The following is a 22,455-nucleotide window of genomic DNA, read 5'->3' as shown; positions in this document are numbered from 1 at the left end:
CATAAAATAAAATATAGGGCCACTATTTTATCGAACGCCCTGTAACATTCTAACTAATTTTATTATATAAAGCTCAAAGTTTGCTACAATTTTTGTTACTAACTTTTATTGCTATCTATTACTGTAGCGAATCTACTGAGCTTTATCACACTAATCAATTGTCCTGTATACTTTTTTCTTAATACTTCTGCTACCCTTAATCACGAATTTTTGTCTCTTATCTTTTTCATACTGTTTTAGAATGTTGTTAAACTCATTAATAGAACTAAATAATTGTCCACACTCCATAGTTAATTAAAAAAATACTAAACAAATAAAAAATAAGAAAACTCTTTACTATTAATCAATAATTAAAGGGTAAACACAACGTGATTAGTGATTAGACAAATTCTAACCACACTCTGACACTCACCATACCAGATACTTTTAAATACCACAGCATACACGCAGCTCAAATTAGCGTGCACCGAAAAACCCAGTCAGAGTGCACGCTAAATAGTGACGTCACTGATTTGATGACGTTTAAGCGTGTACCTAACTTTTTTATTTGCGTACACGTTAGCGTGTACCTAGACACAGCGTTTTAAATAACTATCAGCCATGTGTGGTCTTCCCATAAAAATTGGGCCTTCTTCTTCTAAGTTTGGCAGTTTTGTTTAACTTATTTCCAGAATACCTTCGAATTTAAATGCTATTGATACTTGAAAACCAATTAGTAATATTTGCAACATCATATTTCTCCTAAACTAGATCTTTTTTAATATGAAATGTATTTTCAAACTCCACCTCTTTTCCAATGTAACCCCTCTACTAACAATGTGAAGTTGGCTATATTTCCATTTCCAAATTTTTAACTCAACTCAAAGAGTTCCATTTTTTAACTGTTTACTGTGGAAGTGGAAGTTATTTGTATTTACTGTTTCCATAGGATGTTATACAATTAGTTTGGTTAAAAATTATGAAATTAAAAAATATATTATCATGGTAAAAGGTAATCTTCGACCGCTGTTATTTCAATATAGTTAATGTATAAATAGTTTTAGGTTAATTTGTCCACAATAATATTACCTAAAGGAAAATGTTTCCCATACTTTACAATGAGCATGTTATATATTCAATAGATGAGTTTCAAGATCTGTGCCGTACGTGCCTCAAAAACCGTGGACTCATTAACCTTTTTACTGTTAAACATCAAGATGTATTGCTTAAAGACATGTTTCCAACCTTTTCCTTGCCCAAGGTATGTGTCTTTAGTCTTAGAATATTATAATTTAGATACATGTATGCAAAAAATAAATAGTTAGGAACTTACTTTATTATGGCATACTTTAGCAACTATTTAAGTACACATATTTTTTGATGGTCTGTTGTGAATCATGGCTCCTACTACATGAGTCAAATGGCTTAAGGGGCTACATCAGCGCGTCATCAATAATAATTCAAGAAATAGTAACCCCACCTTTTTTTGAAAGTTCTGCGAACCTTTGGCCACAGTGCATCGTCAGTATGTGATGCTCTCAAGACGAAGGCACAATATTGTGATAATAATACTCACAGGCACACTAAATGTTGCCAAATCAGTCAGTTAAGTTCAATTTCTTTTTATGGATAATCTATTTTATACTAAATTTAAATGCAAGGTTCAGGAGAAATAAACAAACCAAATAAACATGTTAAATTCTACTAGGAGCACTCGCGAATCATAATTTACAATGTACAGTAGAGCGTCAATTATCTGAACTGATTGGGGGACATGGGCGTTCGGATAACCGATTTGTTCGGATAATTGAACTATATTGAGATTGTCATACATACTTATCCACAAGTGAATAAAAACCATATTTATATAAGTGTATATTTGTTTATACCTTGATAATGACAAATAGCAATTAAACAAAAAAGTGCAGTCTTTGCAACAACATTTTTTGGATACAAAATTGAAGATATTTTAAGCGTTAATTACTAACGCTTGCTCAGCACTCGAGTGTGGGGCGCGGGAGTTGGGAGTTCAGATAACCGCTCGTTCGGTTGATCGACATTCTACTGTATATACATTGTAAATGCCAAATCATAATTTCCAAAGTTTATACATTGTAAATTATGATTTGGGACTGCTCCTAGTAGCATTTAGCGTGTCTTGGTTTGTTTATTTGTACTGCATCTTGATTGTAAATTTAGTATAGCATGGGTCATTCAACGAATATACGACTCTCTTGGATTATCCCAACAACGAATATTTTACTGTGCAACATAAGTACAAAAGTAAATGGCTCTAATAATTAATCCAATAAACAACAATGTAATTTTCAATTTACTTTCTTTTTTCATATTTTGCACAGTCAAATATTTGTTGTCGAGATAATCAAAGAGAGTCATATATTCGTTGAATGACCCATAGTTCCAATGATACAAAATCTAATTTTCTTAATGGCGGTAAAGATTTGTTTTTGTAACATTTTATTTAGTTATAGATTTCATCCAGTGCCAGTACAGCCCAAACCAGGCCTTGGCTTCTTTCAGCAAGCTTCTCCAATCATTTCGATTTACTGCTGTTCTTTTCCATGAATGTGGTTTTAGGAGGTATTTGACATCCTCATCTACTTCATCTTCCCATTTCTTTTTTGGTCTTCCAACAGGTCTTTTTCTTTGCATTCTGCATTTAGAAATTTTCTGTGGATTCTATTCTCATGCATGTGACCACTTGTCTTTCCCACTTTAATCTCTACAGTTTAGTGTATTGTGCTAGAGTTGGTTGACTATATTGTGTATATTTCTTTATTTAATTATAGATTGATTTCCACATACTAACATATTTCTCAAATGGGGCTCTGTATCGCCATTCTTTACTATATTCCGGGTGGTGAATTGGAAAACGGTCCATAGGAAACTCAATGTAAAATTCTAAACTGTTGAATTCCTGCTTCCCTAATTATTTTACATCAAAAGACATTAGAAACTATTTGTAGAGGATTGAAGTCTGTATTGAAAACAACTGTTAAAATTGTTCTACGAATTAATCATATTCCAAAATTTCGTAAAAATGTAATACATTTTTTAGTTTTTCTGCCCAAAATTTGGCCGCACACAGTGCAATAATATGTCACAATGAAGTTATTATTTTCACATTTTTGAACTGTCAATATTTTTATTTTATCATTTATTGTTTAAAAACCATACAGTTAATAAGACACCCCTAGTTGCGGAGAAAGAATAATAAAGATTTTTTATTCAGCCAATGGTGTGAGCACTGTCAGTTAAAAATAGTAATGTGTGGCCTAACCGAGGGCCTAACTTTTACACACATACTTTCTGTGGCAAATGTATGTATTATATTTGTCAAAGTTTTGGAATGCGTTTAAATCGTAGAAGAATTTTAACTTTTGATTTTAATACAGATTTCAATTCTCTACAAATATTTTCTCATGACTTTTGATGTAAAATAATTAGGGAAGCAGGAATTCAACAGTTTAGAATTATACATTGAGTTTCCTATGGTCCGTTTTACCATTCACCACCCGGTATATATATCAACATACATATATGTGTGCCAAACAACTCAACAAAATATTCAAAAAAAGCTGCAATCTTGGAATACGTTTTCCGTCTTGATGATGCACATATGTAGCCTCTTAATTTACATACTTTTTGGCTATTTGGTGTTGTCAGCAGACATTTCATATTTTTCAGTAATTTTAACTTTTTTACTGTTCTTCTGGCACAGAATATTAATTATGTCAATCAGGATGGTTAGATAGAACTTACATGATATCCATAACATTTCTTCTTGGATTCTAGTCTTGTATTTATTACAAATAAACCTAATAGCATCTAATAGTTTTTCATTTTTTAAGGAAAAAGTATACGAATTCAATAGAACTATTCATAATATCTTCATAGATTTCCTACAAGCGTATGGCAGCATTAAAAGGGATCATATGTGGAATCCAACGACAAAACTTGTGTGTAAGGGCAAAATGGGGTGTATAGACCAGATAATAATAGATTTAGTCTTCTATATGTTGATAGATATCGAGGAGCTGGTCATTTTAGTGTCAATGTATGGGGATGGATTTCATCTAGAGGAATGGGAATTGTATGGCGTATTGATGGCGGGTTTGTTGGGCAGACTTATCTGAATATTCTAGAAAACATCATGTTTCCCAGTGTAGAACAGTTGTATGCAGAAAATAATTTTATCCTCCTACAAGATAATTATCCTGTTCACACTGCAAATATTATGAACCAGTGGCTCCAGAATAACAACATCGAAACCTTACCATGGCCCAGCTACAGTCCAGATTTAAACCCAATCGAGAATGTCTGGGGGGTTATTGTAAAATGGTTGTATCGGCGTAATTTTTTGCCTCAAAACTCTGAAGAGCTGTGGCACAGCATACAACAGGTTTGGGAAGAGCTTGCTGAAGAAGACAATTTCATAGTTCCTTTCACGCAGATGAATGGTAGAAGACTACAAGTACTACAAGCTGTTATCAATGCTGATGGAGATATTACAAAATATTAATTTTATTTTTATATACCTAAATTTAGTATAGTTTTGGTCTTCCAAACTGTGACATAATTCTTGCAGTTTTCGCATCTTCAAAAGGATTCTCTTCTAATCTCTCCAAAACCGTACAATCTTCATGAGCGGTAGATATTTTTGGTCTTCCAGACCCTCGCTTTCTTTCAAGAGTTTCTTGTTCCCTCCATTTTTGATTAATAGAAAAACTGTGGTTCTGCTTATGTTAAAATGTTTTGCTGCCTATGATGGTGCCCAGTTATCTTTTAATTTGGTTAGAATTCTTGCTTTAATATATTGTTGGGTTAAGTCGTTTGTTTTATTCCTGTATGTTTATTATTTATAATAATAAAAATAATATCAACAGCCCTATAGGAAGGTTCATTACTGGCCATTCAGGATCAGATTATACCAACCAGAAATTACCTGAAATATATCGTCAAAGACACTCAGGTTCAAAACGACAAATGTCGATATGGGTGACCAAGAAACCATCCAACATATTACCGGGAGCTGCCAGGCATTTGCTGCAACTGAATACAAGGAACGGCATGACTTAGTAGGAAAGATCCTTCATCAAGAGATAGCTATAAAACTGGGACTTCTCCAAGCGATTGGTGTTATCTCAAATATGTGTGCTCTTCATAATCTATTCCAATCAAATAACATTGTCAATTCTAGAGGCGCTATTCTAGACCTTGTTCTCTCATCAGAAGAGCTTGTGATAACCTCGGCAGTTGATATATTGATTCCTCCAGACTTATATCATCCTCCACTTGAAACTATCTTACAGCTACACTTTGATCAAAACACTACTGCAGGCGATGGTGAATACTACTACGATTTTCATAAAGCTAATCTTCCTTGCATTTATCAATACTTAGAAGCAATTGATTGGGACAGTCTTATAAGTGATAAAGAACTTTCCGAGATGATAGGTACTTTCTATGATATTCTTTACTGTGTGCTTAATATGTATGTACCATTGAAAAAAGTTTGTACAAAGAAATTTCCTGGTTGGTATTCTAGTGAACTTACACAATTAATACGTGACAAAAAGACTGCCCATTTAATTTACAAGAGTAACAGGTCTCCTGGGAATTATGCAAGTTTTAGTCAACTTGGAGCTCAGTGCAAAATTTTATCAAAAAATTGTTATGCTAATTATATACATTCAACTGAGATTTCGATCCAAGCTAATCCAAAAAATTTTTGGAAATTTGTAAACAGTAAGAAAGAAAATAATAGTATGCCTGTCTCAATGTCACTCAACAATACACTAGCCTCTAATGGCAACGATATTGCAAATTTATTTGCTAGCCATTTCTCTTCAGTTTTTAGTAATAAAACTCTTAAGCATAATGACAATTTAATACAGTCTAAGGTCTGTGTATCTTCCTATATTATACCAATTTCAAAAATATACGAAAAACTTTCAACTCTTAATGTCAATAAGGGACCTGGGCCAGATGGTATTTCTCCCATTTTTCTCAAACGATTCTCTTTTATTCTGTCTCGGCCGCTTTATCATATTTTTAATAAATCCCTTCAGTTGGGGGAATTTCCTGACTTTTGGAAACTATCCTATGTCACTCCAATTTACAAAGCAGGTAATAAAGCTGACATAACGAATTATCGTCCTATTTCTATTCTCGGCACAATTCCCAAGGTATTTGAGAGTATTGTTACTGATTACCTTAATTATGACTGCTCTTGGATACTAAATTCTCAACAGTTCGGATTTTCTTGTGGTAAATCAGCAGAACTTAGTTTGTTGCTTTATGTTGATACCTTGTCTGAAGCTTTGGAGAGGGGGTTGCAGATTGATTCAGTGTATACTGACTTCTCCAAGGCTTTTTATAGGGTGAACCATGATCTTTTGTTACATAAGCTCAAATTATATGGCATAGAAGGTTCTGTGTTGAAGTGGTTGGGCAGTTACCTAACAAATAGAACACAGCAGGTTAGGGTTAATCATCATTACTCCAACACTTTTCTAGTAACCTTTGGTGTACCTCAGGGCTCTCATTTGGGTCCACTTTTGTTTAACCTGTATATTAACGACATCGTCACCTGCTTCTCTAACACTTCTGCTCTCTTATTCGCTGATGATCTTAAATGTTATCAAATCATTAATAATCAAGATGATGCAATATCATTGCAATCAGATTTAGATAATTTAGCCAACTGGTGTCTTGATAATGGGATGGATTTGAATGTCAACAAGTGTCACATTATCCGGTTTTGTCGGAATCATCATTTATCAGTATTTAATTATACCATAAATGATCAATTATTGGATACGGTAGACTCAATTAAAGATTTAGGTGTTGTTCTTGATTCCTCTCTGAGCTTTAACCATCACATCAACAATATTACTCAAAGATCCATGAAAATGCTTGGCTTTGTTAAAAGGACAACTCGTGATTTCACGAACGTGTTCGCTATTAAAATGCTCTATTGTTCTTTAGTCAGGACGCACCTTGACTACTGTTCTCCAGTTTGGTCCCCACATTATTTACACCTCAAGAACAAACTTGATAGTGTTCAACATAATTTTCTTAGATATATTGGGTTCAAAAAAACACATCAATTATAATTATACAGATATGGAACGATTTTTGAATATCTCTCCTCTGGATGTCCGTAGGAAGCGTAAAGATCTTACAGTATTGTTTAATATTATCAATGGCATATATTACTGCCCTGAACTCCTTGCTAAAATATTGTTGTTTGTTCCACCACGATCAACAAGACAAATTCAAACCTTTCATATTTCTTTTCATAGATATAATTACTCATATTTTACTTTTGTTCCTAGAACACTAAGACTTGCTAACTCCCTAGGTGACCTTTTACTTTTTGGTAACTCTGTTGATGTTTTTAAGAACCATTTAACCAAATTAAATATTTAGCAATGTCATAACCTTGTTATTTGTTAGTAATTAATGTTTTGTAATTATTTTACTTTGTCATGTCTTTTTAAATGTTTTGTACTCTCTCATTTTATTCTTATATATTCAACACTGTAATTATCAATATCTTATTAATGTATTACCGAATTGGGCTTGCCCGTATAAATAAATAAATAAAAACAAATGGGCCATCTCCCAAATTATCAGTACGTTCCTGAGAGTATGCTTGAGAATGACAACTATAAGCTATACTGTGACCGCACTGTTCTCACAGACCAAACAATGGCACATAATAGACCAGATCTCGTATTAGTGAATAAATTAACGAGACAAACAACACAAGACAATGGAGGATGCAAAGTACCCAGACAATACCGAGTATTATGTCTACTGCTGGAATCATTCCGAAGACCTTCCTCGAAAGCATAAAAAAGCTGGGTCTGAATGAACATCTTTTTAAGACCATGCAGGAAGCTGTACTACTCGCGACGGCCAGAAGTGTACGAAAATTTTTGGGAGATACACCTGCATTCCAAGTCACCTAGGGCTCGATAACATAGAAAGAGTCTCACCAGAGATCAATCCTTTTGATACCGTAGGTTTCTGGGATGAGTCAATTATCCTCTTAGAGGGAGTGTGAGGCGTATGGCTAAACAAAAATCCTATTTTATGTAAAAACTATCATTTATATACTCTTTATAAAATGCAGGAATTCAAAATAATATCAAAATTTAGACCTTAAAATAATATTAAAATTTAGACTATAATAATTATTACAATTTATGAATTAACATAATATGTAACCAGTTGTTTGTTGTTTATTTATTTTATTATTTGTCTGTCATAATAAATATAATATAATATCAGATCAATCAAATACACTGCTCAACATGATCAAATCTTACTAAGAGTCGTATCAGTTTTTTAGGAACCAGCTGTACATAAAAATATAAATCTTAATTCAAATAATTGACAATGCGAAATTTTCTAAGAAATTTTGATCCTTTCTAAGAAACTAATGCTTCTTAATGATAATATTTCAAACTACATTACTTATTTATTAAAATTACTGCAAAGTTTGAGACAAGAAAATTCCAACATCAGTGATTCAGGATTATTATCACCTATGTCGTAAAAATTGCTGTGAATAATCTTTATGTATAACATAACAGAACATTCACAGTGTATGTACTGCTAAAATTGTTTGTCTATTTTATTATCATTTCTTACTAAAAGTCAAACACAATAGTATAGAAAATTTCGTTACATTTGGACCACTGTTTCGGGGTGTACGGATTTTTTAGAAGTCAGTTTAATATCTACTTTTTGTATTTATCTATATTTTTTATATTTTAGGTGGATGCAGAAGACAGGTTTCCACAAAAAGTATGTCAGCACTGTTTACGTCTTCTATTAGAGATATACTCTTTTAGACAAGTTGCTTTTTTTTCTGAATCACTAATGACTAAGGTCTTTGATCAAGAAGCACTCGATACTGAGTCAAAAATGGGTGTATTATCAGATACAGAAAATGATGAAGTAAAAGAGAATACCTCACAAAATATATCTGGTCTGTCTCCTGAACCTATGGCTTCAACCTCAAAATATACCAACGTAACAGCAGGTACATCAACAAATATGCTTAATACATCTTCAGAATCTATGCCGTCAACCTCAAAATATACCAGAGTAATAACAGGTACCTCAAACAATATATCTTACCAATCTGCAGCACCCACGCATTCAATCTCAAAACGTACCGAAGTAGCAGCAGATACCTCAACAGAAATGCTTAGTATGTTTCGAGAACCTATGCCCTCAACCTCAATAAATTCCGGAGTAACAGCGTGTAATGTGGAAGATAATGATAACGATGGTATGGTCAACAACAACGTAAATTATGTTTATGTATCTCCCGAAGAATTTCAATCCCTTCTGATGGCGAGTGGGCAATATAATGTTAATAACAATATGGAATATGTTTCGGTTAACGCTCAGGTATTTACGCCAGGACAATATGTTGCATATAATCAACGTGAAAATGACCACGTTGGCAACAAAGATGCCGCGTTTGACCAACAAGAAACAGAGACGATTACCTTAGAGTACGAAAGTGAAAGTGATATTGAAAACACGCCATTAGTATTAAATAATAATAATAACGATTTGGAGAAAACAGAGGAACAAACTGAAATAAGTAATATTCAATCTGTAACTGAATCTTCTAAGATACAGTGCTCTAAGCGTGTGTTAAAAGGAAAAAGGATAATACGGGTCGCAAAACCGAAAAGAAATTCTGATTATAAAAGTGGTTTTTGATTACATATTTAGGGGAATCTGGCCTGAAATGACCTTTAACAAAACCTCTTAAAAATCTTTGATTATTTAGCATTAATATGTCGTTTTAGGCATATACTAGCGTAAAATGACAGGTGTTGTTTGTATAGAAAATGTTTAGCCGTTGTATGTTTTAGTAGATTAAAAGATTTCCCGACTAGCGACATATTGAAACAGTGCGTACTAGCTGTTGATGTGCATTCGGCATTCGACGCGAAACATTCGCTGCCACAGCGAACTTTCCGCAGCAGAAAATTTTCTGCGGCTACAAATATTTTGGAACCGCAGTCTTGAATGTTGTATCTAATTAAGGGTTGATGCACACTTGCGTGTTTTCAAGCTGCGTGTAAGCTACGTGCGATCGCTGGCGGTTGAGCAGTACATGAGATGAATTAATTCACTGGCCACTCGAGCTGAACCACGGCCACGGCGTGCAATTTACTTGCAAGCCGTGGACCGAGAGCACGCCAGTTTCTGCTACACCACCACTAGTCCAGATAAGGATTTTCTCAAGGACACTCAAAGATCCAGGTAGCTGACTACTTTTTTAGTTATTGTAGACCTATACGAAGAAAACCTACCTGTTTCCTGTCTAAAGTGCGCGTCCGTTCTTTAATTATTAACAATTTATTGCAAAGATCGCGATTTTTTAGATTTTTTGCACGCTATTCAAAAGCTAAACAATTGACATAAAACTACAAAATTTAATTTTTTAGAAAATTAAAAAACCTTCAAAATACCGATTTAGTTGTTAGAAGTTTAGAAGTTGATTTGTTGCTTGTTGCTTCGCAAATTGCAAAATAAATGAAAATCGATATTTGTTCTTTTACTAAATTTAACTTAGAATTTTAGGGTTTCACCCAAAGTTGGTTATTTTGGTTTTTAACAAACCCTCAAAATTTGAGACCGATGCGATCCATTAATTAGTTTAAATTTTTTTTCTCTCTGATTCTGGCCTTGGTTTAGAACTAGAACCTTTAGCCACGTAATTATATAACTTATCACTAACTCAGGTGTAATGTGTAGTGTGTGTGTGTTGAGTAAGTGTCTTGTTACTTTGCAAAGTCGACGTCATTGTCTTTGCAAAGAGACGCTAATTGTATCTGAACGTCTGCGGTCCCTCCGGTAGTTTAAAAGTTATTTTATTTGTTTATCCCAGAGACATTTATTTTGCAATAATATAAGACAGAAAATAATGAACATTGGGCAATTCTGAGTATGCCAAACGAAAGCAGAAGACTGATAGTATCAAAATGTATTAAAAAAAGATAAAAAAAAATTAATCAATATAATCAAAAATCCTAATGTCAAATTTTTGAAATTTTGTAGTTTATAAACATTTAGAATAACTTGGCAAATATCCGTAGGAACAATATTTTTATACATTCGGAAAGCTAGTATTTTAACACGAATTTTCAAATAAAAAAATTTAGCCTGGGTTCATTAGGGATAAAGTTAGCCATTTGATTTTTTTTAATTCACAGCTAATTTGTTTATAATAATTAAGGAATTTCATTGATGCCATTTTAAATAATGGGATTTGTATTTTTTGTTAAAAAATTTGCATTAACATTGTGTCTTCACAGCACCCTCTACGATTTTTCGAAATTGTAGTTCAAACGGTTACTAGGGGGAACCTACGAATCCACCGCGTTAAAATACCGAAAAAGCAATTTCAAACTAATACAATTTTGTATATCTCCGGATCAACTCATGGATTTTCATTTTCTTAATTTGTATGTAATTTCTACGTAGATTACAAATATGCAATTTGTTTATAAATTTATTAATTAATAATCAGTCTAATTTGTTTAAACAATTCCTGAAAAAATATTTTTTACAAAAATCTATTTTTTAATCATAGTATCATTAAGGGGCTGTCCTAGTGTAAAAGTACGAAATTCATATATTTTCTTTGGGAATTGCTAAAATAAAAAGTATTATACCAATTGTTTTGAAAATTTGCATGAGCATTTATTATAAAAAGAAGTACATGTAAAACAATTTTTATAAAAAAATATTGAAAATTAAACGATTTATGCGCCATCTAATGGCACCGTGAAAATAAAAACATGGCCCCACTGCTGCAGTGATTGGGACTAATAGAGACCCTGAAACATAAAATTTCAAAGTGGATATTGAAATATAAGATATTTCCTATACCATCAACTAGGATTTTTGAAAAATATTAAAATTTGGAAAAATTACGAAGTGTTGAAAATTTTTTTTAAAATTAGCTAAAACATTTTCAGTTTAAAAATCCGCCAAATTGACATTTTTTATCCGATCACAAAACCCCTAGTTGATGGTATAGAAAGTAACTTATATTTCAATAATAACTTTGAAATTTTATGTTTCAGGATCTCTATTAGTCCCAATCACTGCGGCAGTGGAGCTATGTTTTTATTTTCACGGTGGCAGTAGATGGCGCATAAATCGCTTAATTTTCAATATTTTTTTATGAAAATTATTTTACATGTATGTACTTCTTTTTATAATAAATGTTCATGCAAATTTTCAAAGTAATTGGTGCAGTACTTTTTATTTTAGAAATTCCCAAAAAAGTATATGAATTTTGTACTTTTACACTAGGATAGCCCCTTAATGATCATACAAAAAGTTAAAGTTCACTTTAATAAATAAATTATTTTTATTAGATAATTATTTATTGAAGATAATTTATTTATTAAAGTATACCTTAACTTTTTCTATGATTAATAATGATAGTCTGATTAAAAACATGGATTTTTGCGAAAAAATTATGTTTTCAAAAATGGTTTAAACAAATTAGATTGTTTATTAATTAATAAATGTCAAATTGCAAATAGACAAATTACATATTTGTAATGTACAGAAAAATTACATACAAATTAAAAAACGAAAGATCAAAATATATTCAGTAGATCCCGAGATATAGAAAATAATAGTAGTTTTAAGTTGCCTTTTTAGTTTTTGAACTCGTGCATTTGTCGGCTCCCAGCTCCCCCTTCACTTACCACGACTAGTCACCAACTGAACATTTTTAAAAATTCGTGTAAAATACCAACTTTTCGAATATGTAAAATGATTTTTTCTACGGACAATATTTTTAAAGTTGTTCTAAATGTTTATAAACTACAAGATTTCAAAAATTTGGCATTAGTCTTTTTGAATATATTAGATAATTTTTTACCTTTTTTTAGTACATTTGAGAGTATCACTTTTCTACTTTCATTTGACATACGCAGAATTGCCTTATCTTCATTATTTTCTGTCTTATGTTATTGCAAAATAAACTGGGATATATATTGCTGGGATAAACAAATAAAATAACTTTTAAACTAATTAATAGATCGGTCTCAAATTTTAAGGGTTTGTTAAGTACCCCAATACACAACTTTGGGTGAAACACTAAAGTTCTAAATAGTTTTAGTAAAAGTTTAAAAAATAACGAATTTCACTTATTTTGCAGTTTGCGTAGACACAAATTAACTTTTTAACTTTTAAAAATCGGCATTTTGAAGGTTTTTCAATGTTCTAAAAAATTAAATTTTGTAGTTTTATGTCAACAATTTAGCTTTTGAATGGGGTGCAAAAAATTGAAAAAATCGCGATATTTTACACTAAATTGTTATTAATTAAAAAACGGACGCGAACTTTAGGCAGGAAACAGGTAGGTTTTCTTCCTATAGGTCTACAATAACTAAAAGAGTAGTCAGCTACCTGGATCTTGGAGTGTCCCGAACAGGGTCTATTTCCAGCTTATTACCCTGGAGTACACGTGCACGCCGCTTGAAAACAAGTCAGACGGTTTGGCAGTCTTTGCTGGGCAATCATTCAGTACACGTTAACCGGTCGATCGATTTCAACATAGATAGTCACAGAGCTTTTTCTTTCTGACGTATATTTACCCCTAGAAACCGTTCAAATGTGTAGTGACGGGAAACTTGGCTTGAAAACAAGCAGCTTGCTAGCAGCGTGCACGCAACAACACGCAAATGTACATCGAGCCTTAGTGATTCTTTCGACATCCCACCAAAAATTATGTTTTAATAATATTTGTCATTAACCTGTTACATTGTCTTTGTCTGATTATGCTGAAAAAGGTTTTGTACTTTGTTAAAACTAAAAATATATTGTACAGGTTCCAAATTTTGTCATTTTTTCTTAAATATATTATTGGATATTCTCCGTGATGCACATATCGCTAGGGCAACAAATGTTTCGCTCATCCTTGAAATGTCTAGGTTTCACTTTAAAGAACCCACGGTTCTTAGACATTTACAACGGTTGCCTACTCCGACTAGCCAATGAACATTAAGCTCGCGATTACATTACGTCATGAGTAAAGATGGTACAGAATAGCATTTTTCGGTAATAGGTTGGAACCGAACCTATTCCAGAAACCTAACGCGAGTTTCTGATTCCGAGGAGAAAAGACGATATACATCGATCGCCCTAGCTTTCGTTCCTAGTTGTGCCACTATTGTTTGCGCTGCATCAAATTTAAACGATCAAACTAGTGGGTACTTATAATTTTGTATTTTTAATCTAGAGGATATATTTAATTTGATTTTTAAATATATTTATATTTGTTACCATGTTTTTCCTACAATTCGTAAATCTACATATAACAACTATTAAAACAAATTTTTCTTACATGTAATTATATAAGTTTTTAAATTACCTCAAGTCGAGGTTTATTCAAAATTCGATTATGCAAATGGAAAATGAAGACACTAAGTTATTACAGAATATAGGATGGATTAGATTATAGTCATATAAATAAAAACATAATGCGAGAGTCAAAATTTTAACCGTTTTAAATGACAACTATACCCGCCATAAATTAGAAATCTGTTACAGCCGTATCGACCTGAAATTCTTTTGAACCCATCACATTAAACAGATGTGAGATGTTGGAATCGAAACAGACGCCGCCGATTCGTTTCTCTGTGGTACCCATTCCGAGAGATCAGTTCAAGTTTCATTTCAAATATCTTGTCCGGTCGTTTCGGAAACTGTACTCAACTACGGCCGACGCTGGAATCGAAACCGATGCGGTCAAAGTTTTGTCACTTGTAATACGTGGAATAGTCGATTAAAACATATTCCGACGTATCCGCTAAAGTTCCATCACGCCATCCCTAATCGAAACGAACGTAACCGATGCGTTTCCTGTGGCTTGCTACGGTGGCTCTTTCGATGTCTAAATGGCTGTGCTAAAGCCTATTCCGAGCGAGAATCCAGTTCGAGTTTATTGTAAATTGCGGATTGCGGTCGATGCGGCGCCGTTGGAATCGAAACCGATGCCGTCGACTTTTTGTCACTAGTGCGTGGAATAGACGATTTGCACCTATTCCGTGGTACCTGCTCCAGTTCCATCATGCCATGTCTAGTCATGAGAGTACAGTAATTTGAATCGTAATATGATTAATCGGTATTTTTATGTCTTTAATGTATGGAAAATAGCAAAGATAGTTATGAAATAAAGATGTTTAGTGGATTATAATACATAAATATGGAAAACTGTTGGTATTTGGATGGTTTGGTACTTAAAATTATTCAGGACCGGTTGTTCACGTTTATCCAACGGCTGAGGTTGATTGCCGATCACACCTATTCGCGGTGTGCAAGTACTTGGAAGGGGAAACGAGAAACGACCCTGCGCGAGTCGCGGAGAAATATTGCAACTATCTTAAATAATTCATATTGTCAATTGAAATTGTCAAATTGACGTATATTTCATACCTTCTGTCAATGAAGCAGAAAAATTATATATTGCTCCACAATATTGATATGATATGCAATTATTATATAAAGGTAAATTTAATTAATTTTATTTTGCTTGCAGTACTGCATTTTAATAACTAATTTTATTTACTACATACAATTGTTGACGTTTTCATAACATAACCAGAATCTTATTATTTCTTCTTATTATTTTTTTGGACTATGGCCTTGACAATTTATCCAGTAACCAGGACTAATATAATTGGCCAATATAATTAAAAGTGCTAATTTTAGTATAGAGCGTAGAAATAGGGGTCGCTTTGCCGAACTTGCACGGTCCCAATAGGTGTGCTTTGGATTTATGCTAGGATGCCAAACACACCTATAGGCGTGCTGTGTATGGATTTTGTTTATCAAAAAAATGTTGGCACCAACGATTCAAAATGTTGGCACCAACGATTCACCAACAATTGATATTTAAAATAGAATGTGTGTGTACTTTGTACGCACGTAAGAAGTTATACTTCTATTATATGATTTCAACGAAATTAATATACATAAAAGTTCATTTGTATTTTATTTAATTAATAAACTAATTTTGATATTACCCCTTTCAAAATTTTTGAAGATATTCTTCTTTAAGCGCGATTCGATTGAGGGTAAAATTGTACATTAATCTGCGCGCCTGCGCAGACAGTATGTAGTTCATTGCTAATCTTTCAAGATAGGTATGTATGTATCTGTAACCGTGCAAATAAGTCATTAAAAGAATATATTAGTGTTTTTAGGAAATGTATTATTTATTATAATTCTTGTGTTTTTGGATTTGTGTTTCTTTGTAGTAAAATAATAAAATATTATGTAAGCATAACATTTTTACACTATATGTCGCCGTGTTGTTTAATTATATCCGAAACTTACATGTCAATTACAAGAACCTCGCTGGACTAGTTGGTAATGCGTTAGCTCTGAGATTGGAATGACGCGGGTTCAAATCCTGGGCGATTCATATTTTTTTTTATTTTTGGTTGTTTTAATAAAATTTTTTGAAAGTGGTAGATAAGAAAGTTAGTTTGATTTTTAAATAAAATACAAATAACCTGTTAAGTATATTTACTTCGTTTAAATTGCCTATTATATAATGGAAGAATATCTTCTTACGTGCGTACAAAGTACACACACATTCTTTTTTTTTGTTATTTAAACAACACCAAAAATAAAAAAAAGGATAACAATCGTCCGTGTCAGGATTTGAACCCGGGACCTTCGCGTTATGTAGTCGAATGCTCTACCAATAACCCATCAGGGTTTTGTTTTTGTGGCTTCTGGGACGTAATTACAAACGACGGTGACAAATAGATCAAGTGAAGTATTAAATATAAAAATGTTTAAAATACTTATTATCTTACTCCCAAGGAAGACAAATCCAAAGACACAAAAATTATAATAAATATATTTATTAAAAACACTAATATGTATATTATTTTCAAACCTTAGTTGCGCTGATACATACATAAATTTGATGATTTAGCAACTAACAACATACTGTCGGTGTGCCCATGCGCCAGGGAATGTAAAAATTCACCCTCGTGCCTAAAGAAGTATAACTTCAAAAATTTGTTTGTTGTCGAACACTCCTATAGGTGTACTTTGGTTTCCCACTAGGATGCCGAGCACACCTATAGGCGTGCTGTGTATGGGTTTTGTTTATCAAAGAAAAAATGTCGGCACCAACGATTGGTGTTAAAATTTTTTTCGGCAATCAACCTGTCAGTTTAGGATATACGGAAATCTAGGACTTCAATCTCCAGTCTACACTGAAAATTTGTCGCTTATACTGAATTTTCATCAATACTGGATTAACTAGTGAATACATACCGTCCTTAGAGGTCAGCTAGGACTATGTGAATTATAATTACTTTTATAATTTATTGTAAGAATGTAAATAATGGGTAATAGATTTGGTCACAATACAGCCTGTACCTGGCATTCTAATATTTCATCAACATTATTATTACGTTAATACATAATGAAATTTTAACGTTTTAACCTACCTTATAAATATATATTCTTCTTTAAGCCGCTACAATAGGTACGATGTACAACTATAATGCCAAGAAGAGAAATGCATTATAGCAAATACTTTGTTTCAGCAACCTAAAAGACGACTATATACCTGGAAATCTCCAGCTGATCAAGAGGGAAAGATAGTCAGAAATCAAATTGACTACATTATCATTAATAGAAGGTTTAGAAACAGTATTACATCTGCAAAAACATACCCAAGTGCAGACGCAGCAACTAACCATAATCTGCTCTGTGCTGGATTCAAACTAAAACTAAAAAGAATAAAACCCCCCACAACGCAGAAGAAACCTAATACTCGACTCCTAAGAAATGCCGTAATATCAGATGAGTTCGGAAATAAGATAAATCGTGAGATTAAAAAACAGTTAGAAAGATCTGAACAAGAAAATATCGGTCAAAATCTAGATCTCATGAATTCCGCCATGGTCACCATAGCAAACGAAGTTTTGAAACCAGAAAAAGACCCAATAAAGAAAAAGGATTGGATGACCGATAAAATACTAGACCTTATTCAACAAAGAAGAAATTGGAAAAACAAAGACGAGATTCGGTATAGAGAGATATATCGACAAATAAGATACGAGGTTAAGCGAGCAAAAGAGGACTGGATGGAACAAAGATGTCGTGAAATGGAAGAACTACAAAGAAAACATGACGAGTTTAATATACATAAAAAGCTTAAAGAAATTACCTACACTAAGAGAAAAAGAACTCCTCACTTTATGAGAAACTCCAAAGGTAAAATAATTCTCGACTTGGATGAAAAAAAGGAAGAATGAACTAACTATATAAAAGAGCTCTTCCTGGATACGAGGCCACCACTTAACACCACAAAGTATACGAATACTGGTCCTAGTATTTTAAAAGCGGAAGTAGAGAAAGCCATCAAACAGAGCAAAAATGAGAAATCTCCAGGCCCTGACCAAATACCATCAGACTGGCTCAAACTTCTGGATGACGACAATGTCTCACAACTAACAAACATTTATAACCATATATACGAGACTGGCATGATGCCACAGATATGGTTAGAGTCTACATTTATTCCACTCCCAAAAAAGCCTAATACATCATCATGTAAAGACTTTAGACTAATTAGTCTCATGAGCCACTCTCTCAAGCTACTTCTTAAGATAATTCTTAATAGAATCAAGCAGAAATGTGAAAAGACAATGGGAAACAAACAATTCGGTTTCAGAGAAGGATTGGGAACAAGGGAAGCTTTGTTCTTAATGTTAACATTACTTCAACGATCATGGGAAGTACAGAAACCAATTTACGTCTGCTTTATAGATTTTGAGAAGGCGTTTGATAGAGTTCAACATGATAGGTTGTTTGAATATCTAGAAAAGATTGGAATAGATGATAAAGATCTGAGACTTTTACAACATCTATATTGGAATCAAGAAGCTTCTATTCTGGTAGACGGCAAAGAAACAGACAAAATTTGCATTCAAAGAGGTGTTAGACAGGGTTGTGTGTTATCCCCAACTTTGTTTAACGTATACTCAGAAATAATTTTTAATGAAGCCTTGGAAGGACAATGTGGAGTTCGAATCGGGGGAGAAACTATTAACAACATCAGACATGCAGACGACACCGCGATCATGGCTGAAAATATCGAAGATCTTCAATTCCTTATAGATCGAGTCACTAGAGAATGCTCCAATAACGGACTTAACATAAATGCAACAAAGACAAAGTTACTTGTGGTTAGTAAACAAGACGTCGGCCCTATGCAACTAATTGTCAATGATGAATCAATAACAAAAGTTAACCATTTTAAATACCTAGGATGTTGGATAAACGAGACACTAAATCCGGATGAAGAAATTAAAACTCGTATAGAAATTGCAAGAGGAGCATTTATGAAACTTAGATCTATTCTGAGCAACTCTCAGCTGAACTTACAACTAAGAATCAAGTTCCTAAAATGTTACGTGTATCCTGTATTACTATATGGATGTGAAACCTGGATCATGAAGGTTAACATGATGAACAAATTAGAAGCCTTTGAGATGTGGTCGTATCGTAGAATGCTCAGAATATCTTGGGTTCAACGCATTTCAAACAGAGAAGTCTTAAACAGAGTAGGTCAAGGCGAAGGTGATTTAATGAATATGATAAAAAAGAGAAAACTTGAATATCTGGGGCATATAATGAGAGGTAGCAGATACAGGATGCTGCAGTTAATACTCAATGGAAAGATCGACGGAAAAAGAGGAATTGGTCGAAATAAATATTCATGGCTCCGAAACCTTCGTCAATGGACTGGCTTATCAGCAGATCAATTATTACATGCCGCACAAGATCGAGAACGATATCGGCAAATTGTTATGGAAGCTACCCACGCCTAAAAAATTTGGGCACGGTACTTAAAGAAGAAGAAGACAACTATAATAAATAACATAAGTTTTTACGGGAAACAACACCAAAATTTCAAACACAAAAATATAAAGTAAACTAATAATACAAATAATACACATACATGCACATTCGAAGATTGAAGATCATTACCGCAACAAATTTTAAAATGGGCTTTTGTACTCTTGTCACGTAAGTCAAACATTTAAGTCTCCCCACCACAGTCCGAGTTTGGCAACCGTAGTAAATGTCTAAAAACCGTGGCAAAGAACAATAACCTGTTTAAGCTAGCGTCTTTGTTAAATTTGTAGGTGGCTTGTTTTTTGAAGATAACTCAACTGTGTAACCTCTCGTATTCGTAGATTCATAAAAACCCAAGCCTTTGAAACGGGCGATTTGGCGATCAGCACTGCCAAATGCCTAGTCTAAATCCTTTATTTAAAATTTGTCTCTAATTGTTGGGACCGTTTTTTTTTTTGTTTTTATTAAACAGTGGTATCAAAATACTAGTTTTCTGTTTCTCAGGTATTCATTCTAATCTTATGACTTTATTAGACATGATTGTTAACTGTTGTACATATTATCTGTGTAACCTCATCTGCCGTACTTTATGAGTTTGTTTGCTACTCCATCTTTTCCCGGAGAATTTCTATCTTTCACTTTAGTTAAAGCTTCTTCCTCTTCATTGTGTGGCTGCTTCCTTCTTGTATAAGTTCCGTCTCCTCGTCGAAGATTCGAAATCAATATGACGATTCTAACAGCTGTTCTAAACAGTTCAATTTTATGTGCAAACCAATCTCGCAAGTTCTTAACTCATTTTCTGCCGATCGAAGAAGATGGAAATTGGCTAGGAGCCAGTTTGTTGAACGGCACCTAACTGTAGTAACCGCATCACTCGCTGGCGCTTGAACGGCACCTGACTGAAGTAACCACATCACGCGCTGGCACATGATCGGCAGCGAATGGGTTAAGCCAGGATGTTCTCCTGGCTTGACGCCGTTTGCCTTTTATTTTTCCCTGCATATGTTTGCAGCATTACGTACTAGACAGCATTACGTACTAGGTTGACTAACATAATTTTTTTGTTGAGCCATCATTATGTGTTCTATGTTATATTTATTTATGATTTGTTTTAATATTGCTTCACAATTCGATTTATTTGCTCAGAAGTAAATTATTATCGCTGTCTACGTTAGCTTAAGTTAGGTTAGGTTATCGTACTTTTAATACTTGTTTATAGTGTATAATTCTAATAGTTAATAATAAGACGATTAGTTGTTAATAATCACAAATATTTTTTGGGTTGACAAAAAGTACTCTAAGTAAAAGAAAGGTCGATGTCATTTTACTCAAGTATGTCATTTTGGACTAGGTTTCCCTACTTTTTTTATTTATTGTAATAGATAGACAAGTATTTTAATTAAAAACATCAATAACAATAATTGATAAAAAACATCGGAATATCATATTAATATATTCAAAATGTACTAAGCGCATGAAACGCTACAAATACATATTTGCCCTGTCTTTCTTTTTCCTCCTCTCATTCATTTTATTGGAGTTATTGTTCCTATTTTTTTGTGGTTGATAGTGACCGTTCAATTTTTCACATGCGAAAGATAATATATTTTTCGCTGTATCATTCCTAACATTACCACCCTTAATTTCAAATCATTATCTAAGTCAACCCTGAGTACCCTACCATCCTTACCCAAGTACAAACATTCTTGAACAATGAAAATGACAAAATCTCTCTCTGATATTGGTTCCCGTAGACAACAGACATGCGAATAGATCTATCTGATTCCGCCTCTCTTAGTAAACAGAATCTTTTCCGATCTATCTGATTCCTCTGCTCATATTGAACAGACGTTTTTGTTCTCCTCTCTTAGTAATAACCAATAGTAAACACGTGATAAAATACTATCAATAGACGTGCTTTTGTCGCTTTCTCTTACTTATCGGTTCTTATAGACAACAAACGCCATTTCTCTTTTTGAACTACCCTAAAATGCAAACAGTGACGCGTACATGTGAATCCGCGACAGACAGATCACCGTGTGTGAACCCTGATTCTTTGACGACTACTAGTGCGCGAGTGAATCATCATCTAGCTTTCTGCATCCAAAGTTGAACATAGACCTCCCCTAATTTCTTCCAGTTCTGTCGGTCTTGGGGTTTCCGCAACCAATTCCCAGGAACCCTTTTGACGTCGTCTGTCTACCGCGTAGGTGGTCTACCTCTACTTCTTCTGTCTCATCGTGGTCTCCACACTGTAATTTTTTGGGTCCACCTCTCGTCCTTCATTCGGGCTACATGGCCCGTCCAATTCCACTTCAGCCATGCTACTCGCTCTAGGACATCTGTGACGTCTGTCCTTTTTCTGATTTCCTCGTTTCTAACTCTGTCTCTGAGAGTCAGTCCAAGTAGTGACGGTTCCATTCTTTTTTGGGCCACTCTAAGTTTGGTTTTTGTGGCCTGGGTTAACGATAGTGTTTCGGCGCCGTATATCATGACTAG

The 22,455-nt window shown here is 33.6% G+C and overlaps 1 protein-coding gene across 1 annotated transcript; it reads left to right on the top strand.

Annotated features, from left to right (window-relative positions):
* The first annotated feature begins 541 nt into the window (after positions 1 to 541).
* On the top strand, positions 542 to 9,929 carry LOC114327914 (uncharacterized). Its single transcript, XM_028276627.2, has 3 exons — positions 542 to 991; positions 1,038 to 1,240; positions 8,791 to 9,929. The coding sequence occupies exons 2-3, from the start codon at positions 1,079 to 1,081 to the stop codon at positions 9,751 to 9,753; spliced, it is 1,125 nt and encodes a 374-aa protein (XP_028132428.1). The 5' UTR covers positions 542 to 991; positions 1,038 to 1,078; the 3' UTR covers positions 9,754 to 9,929.
* The last annotated feature ends 12,526 nt before the right edge of the window (positions 9,930 to 22,455 follow it).

Source organism: Diabrotica virgifera, chromosome 3 (assembly GCF_917563875.1).
Source record: "Diabrotica virgifera virgifera chromosome 3, PGI_DIABVI_V3a".
Lineage (NCBI taxonomy): Eukaryota > Metazoa > Arthropoda > Insecta > Coleoptera > Chrysomelidae > Diabrotica > Diabrotica virgifera.
Note: the sequence above shows the minus strand (reverse complement) of the source record. Positions and strands in the feature narration are given on the sequence as shown.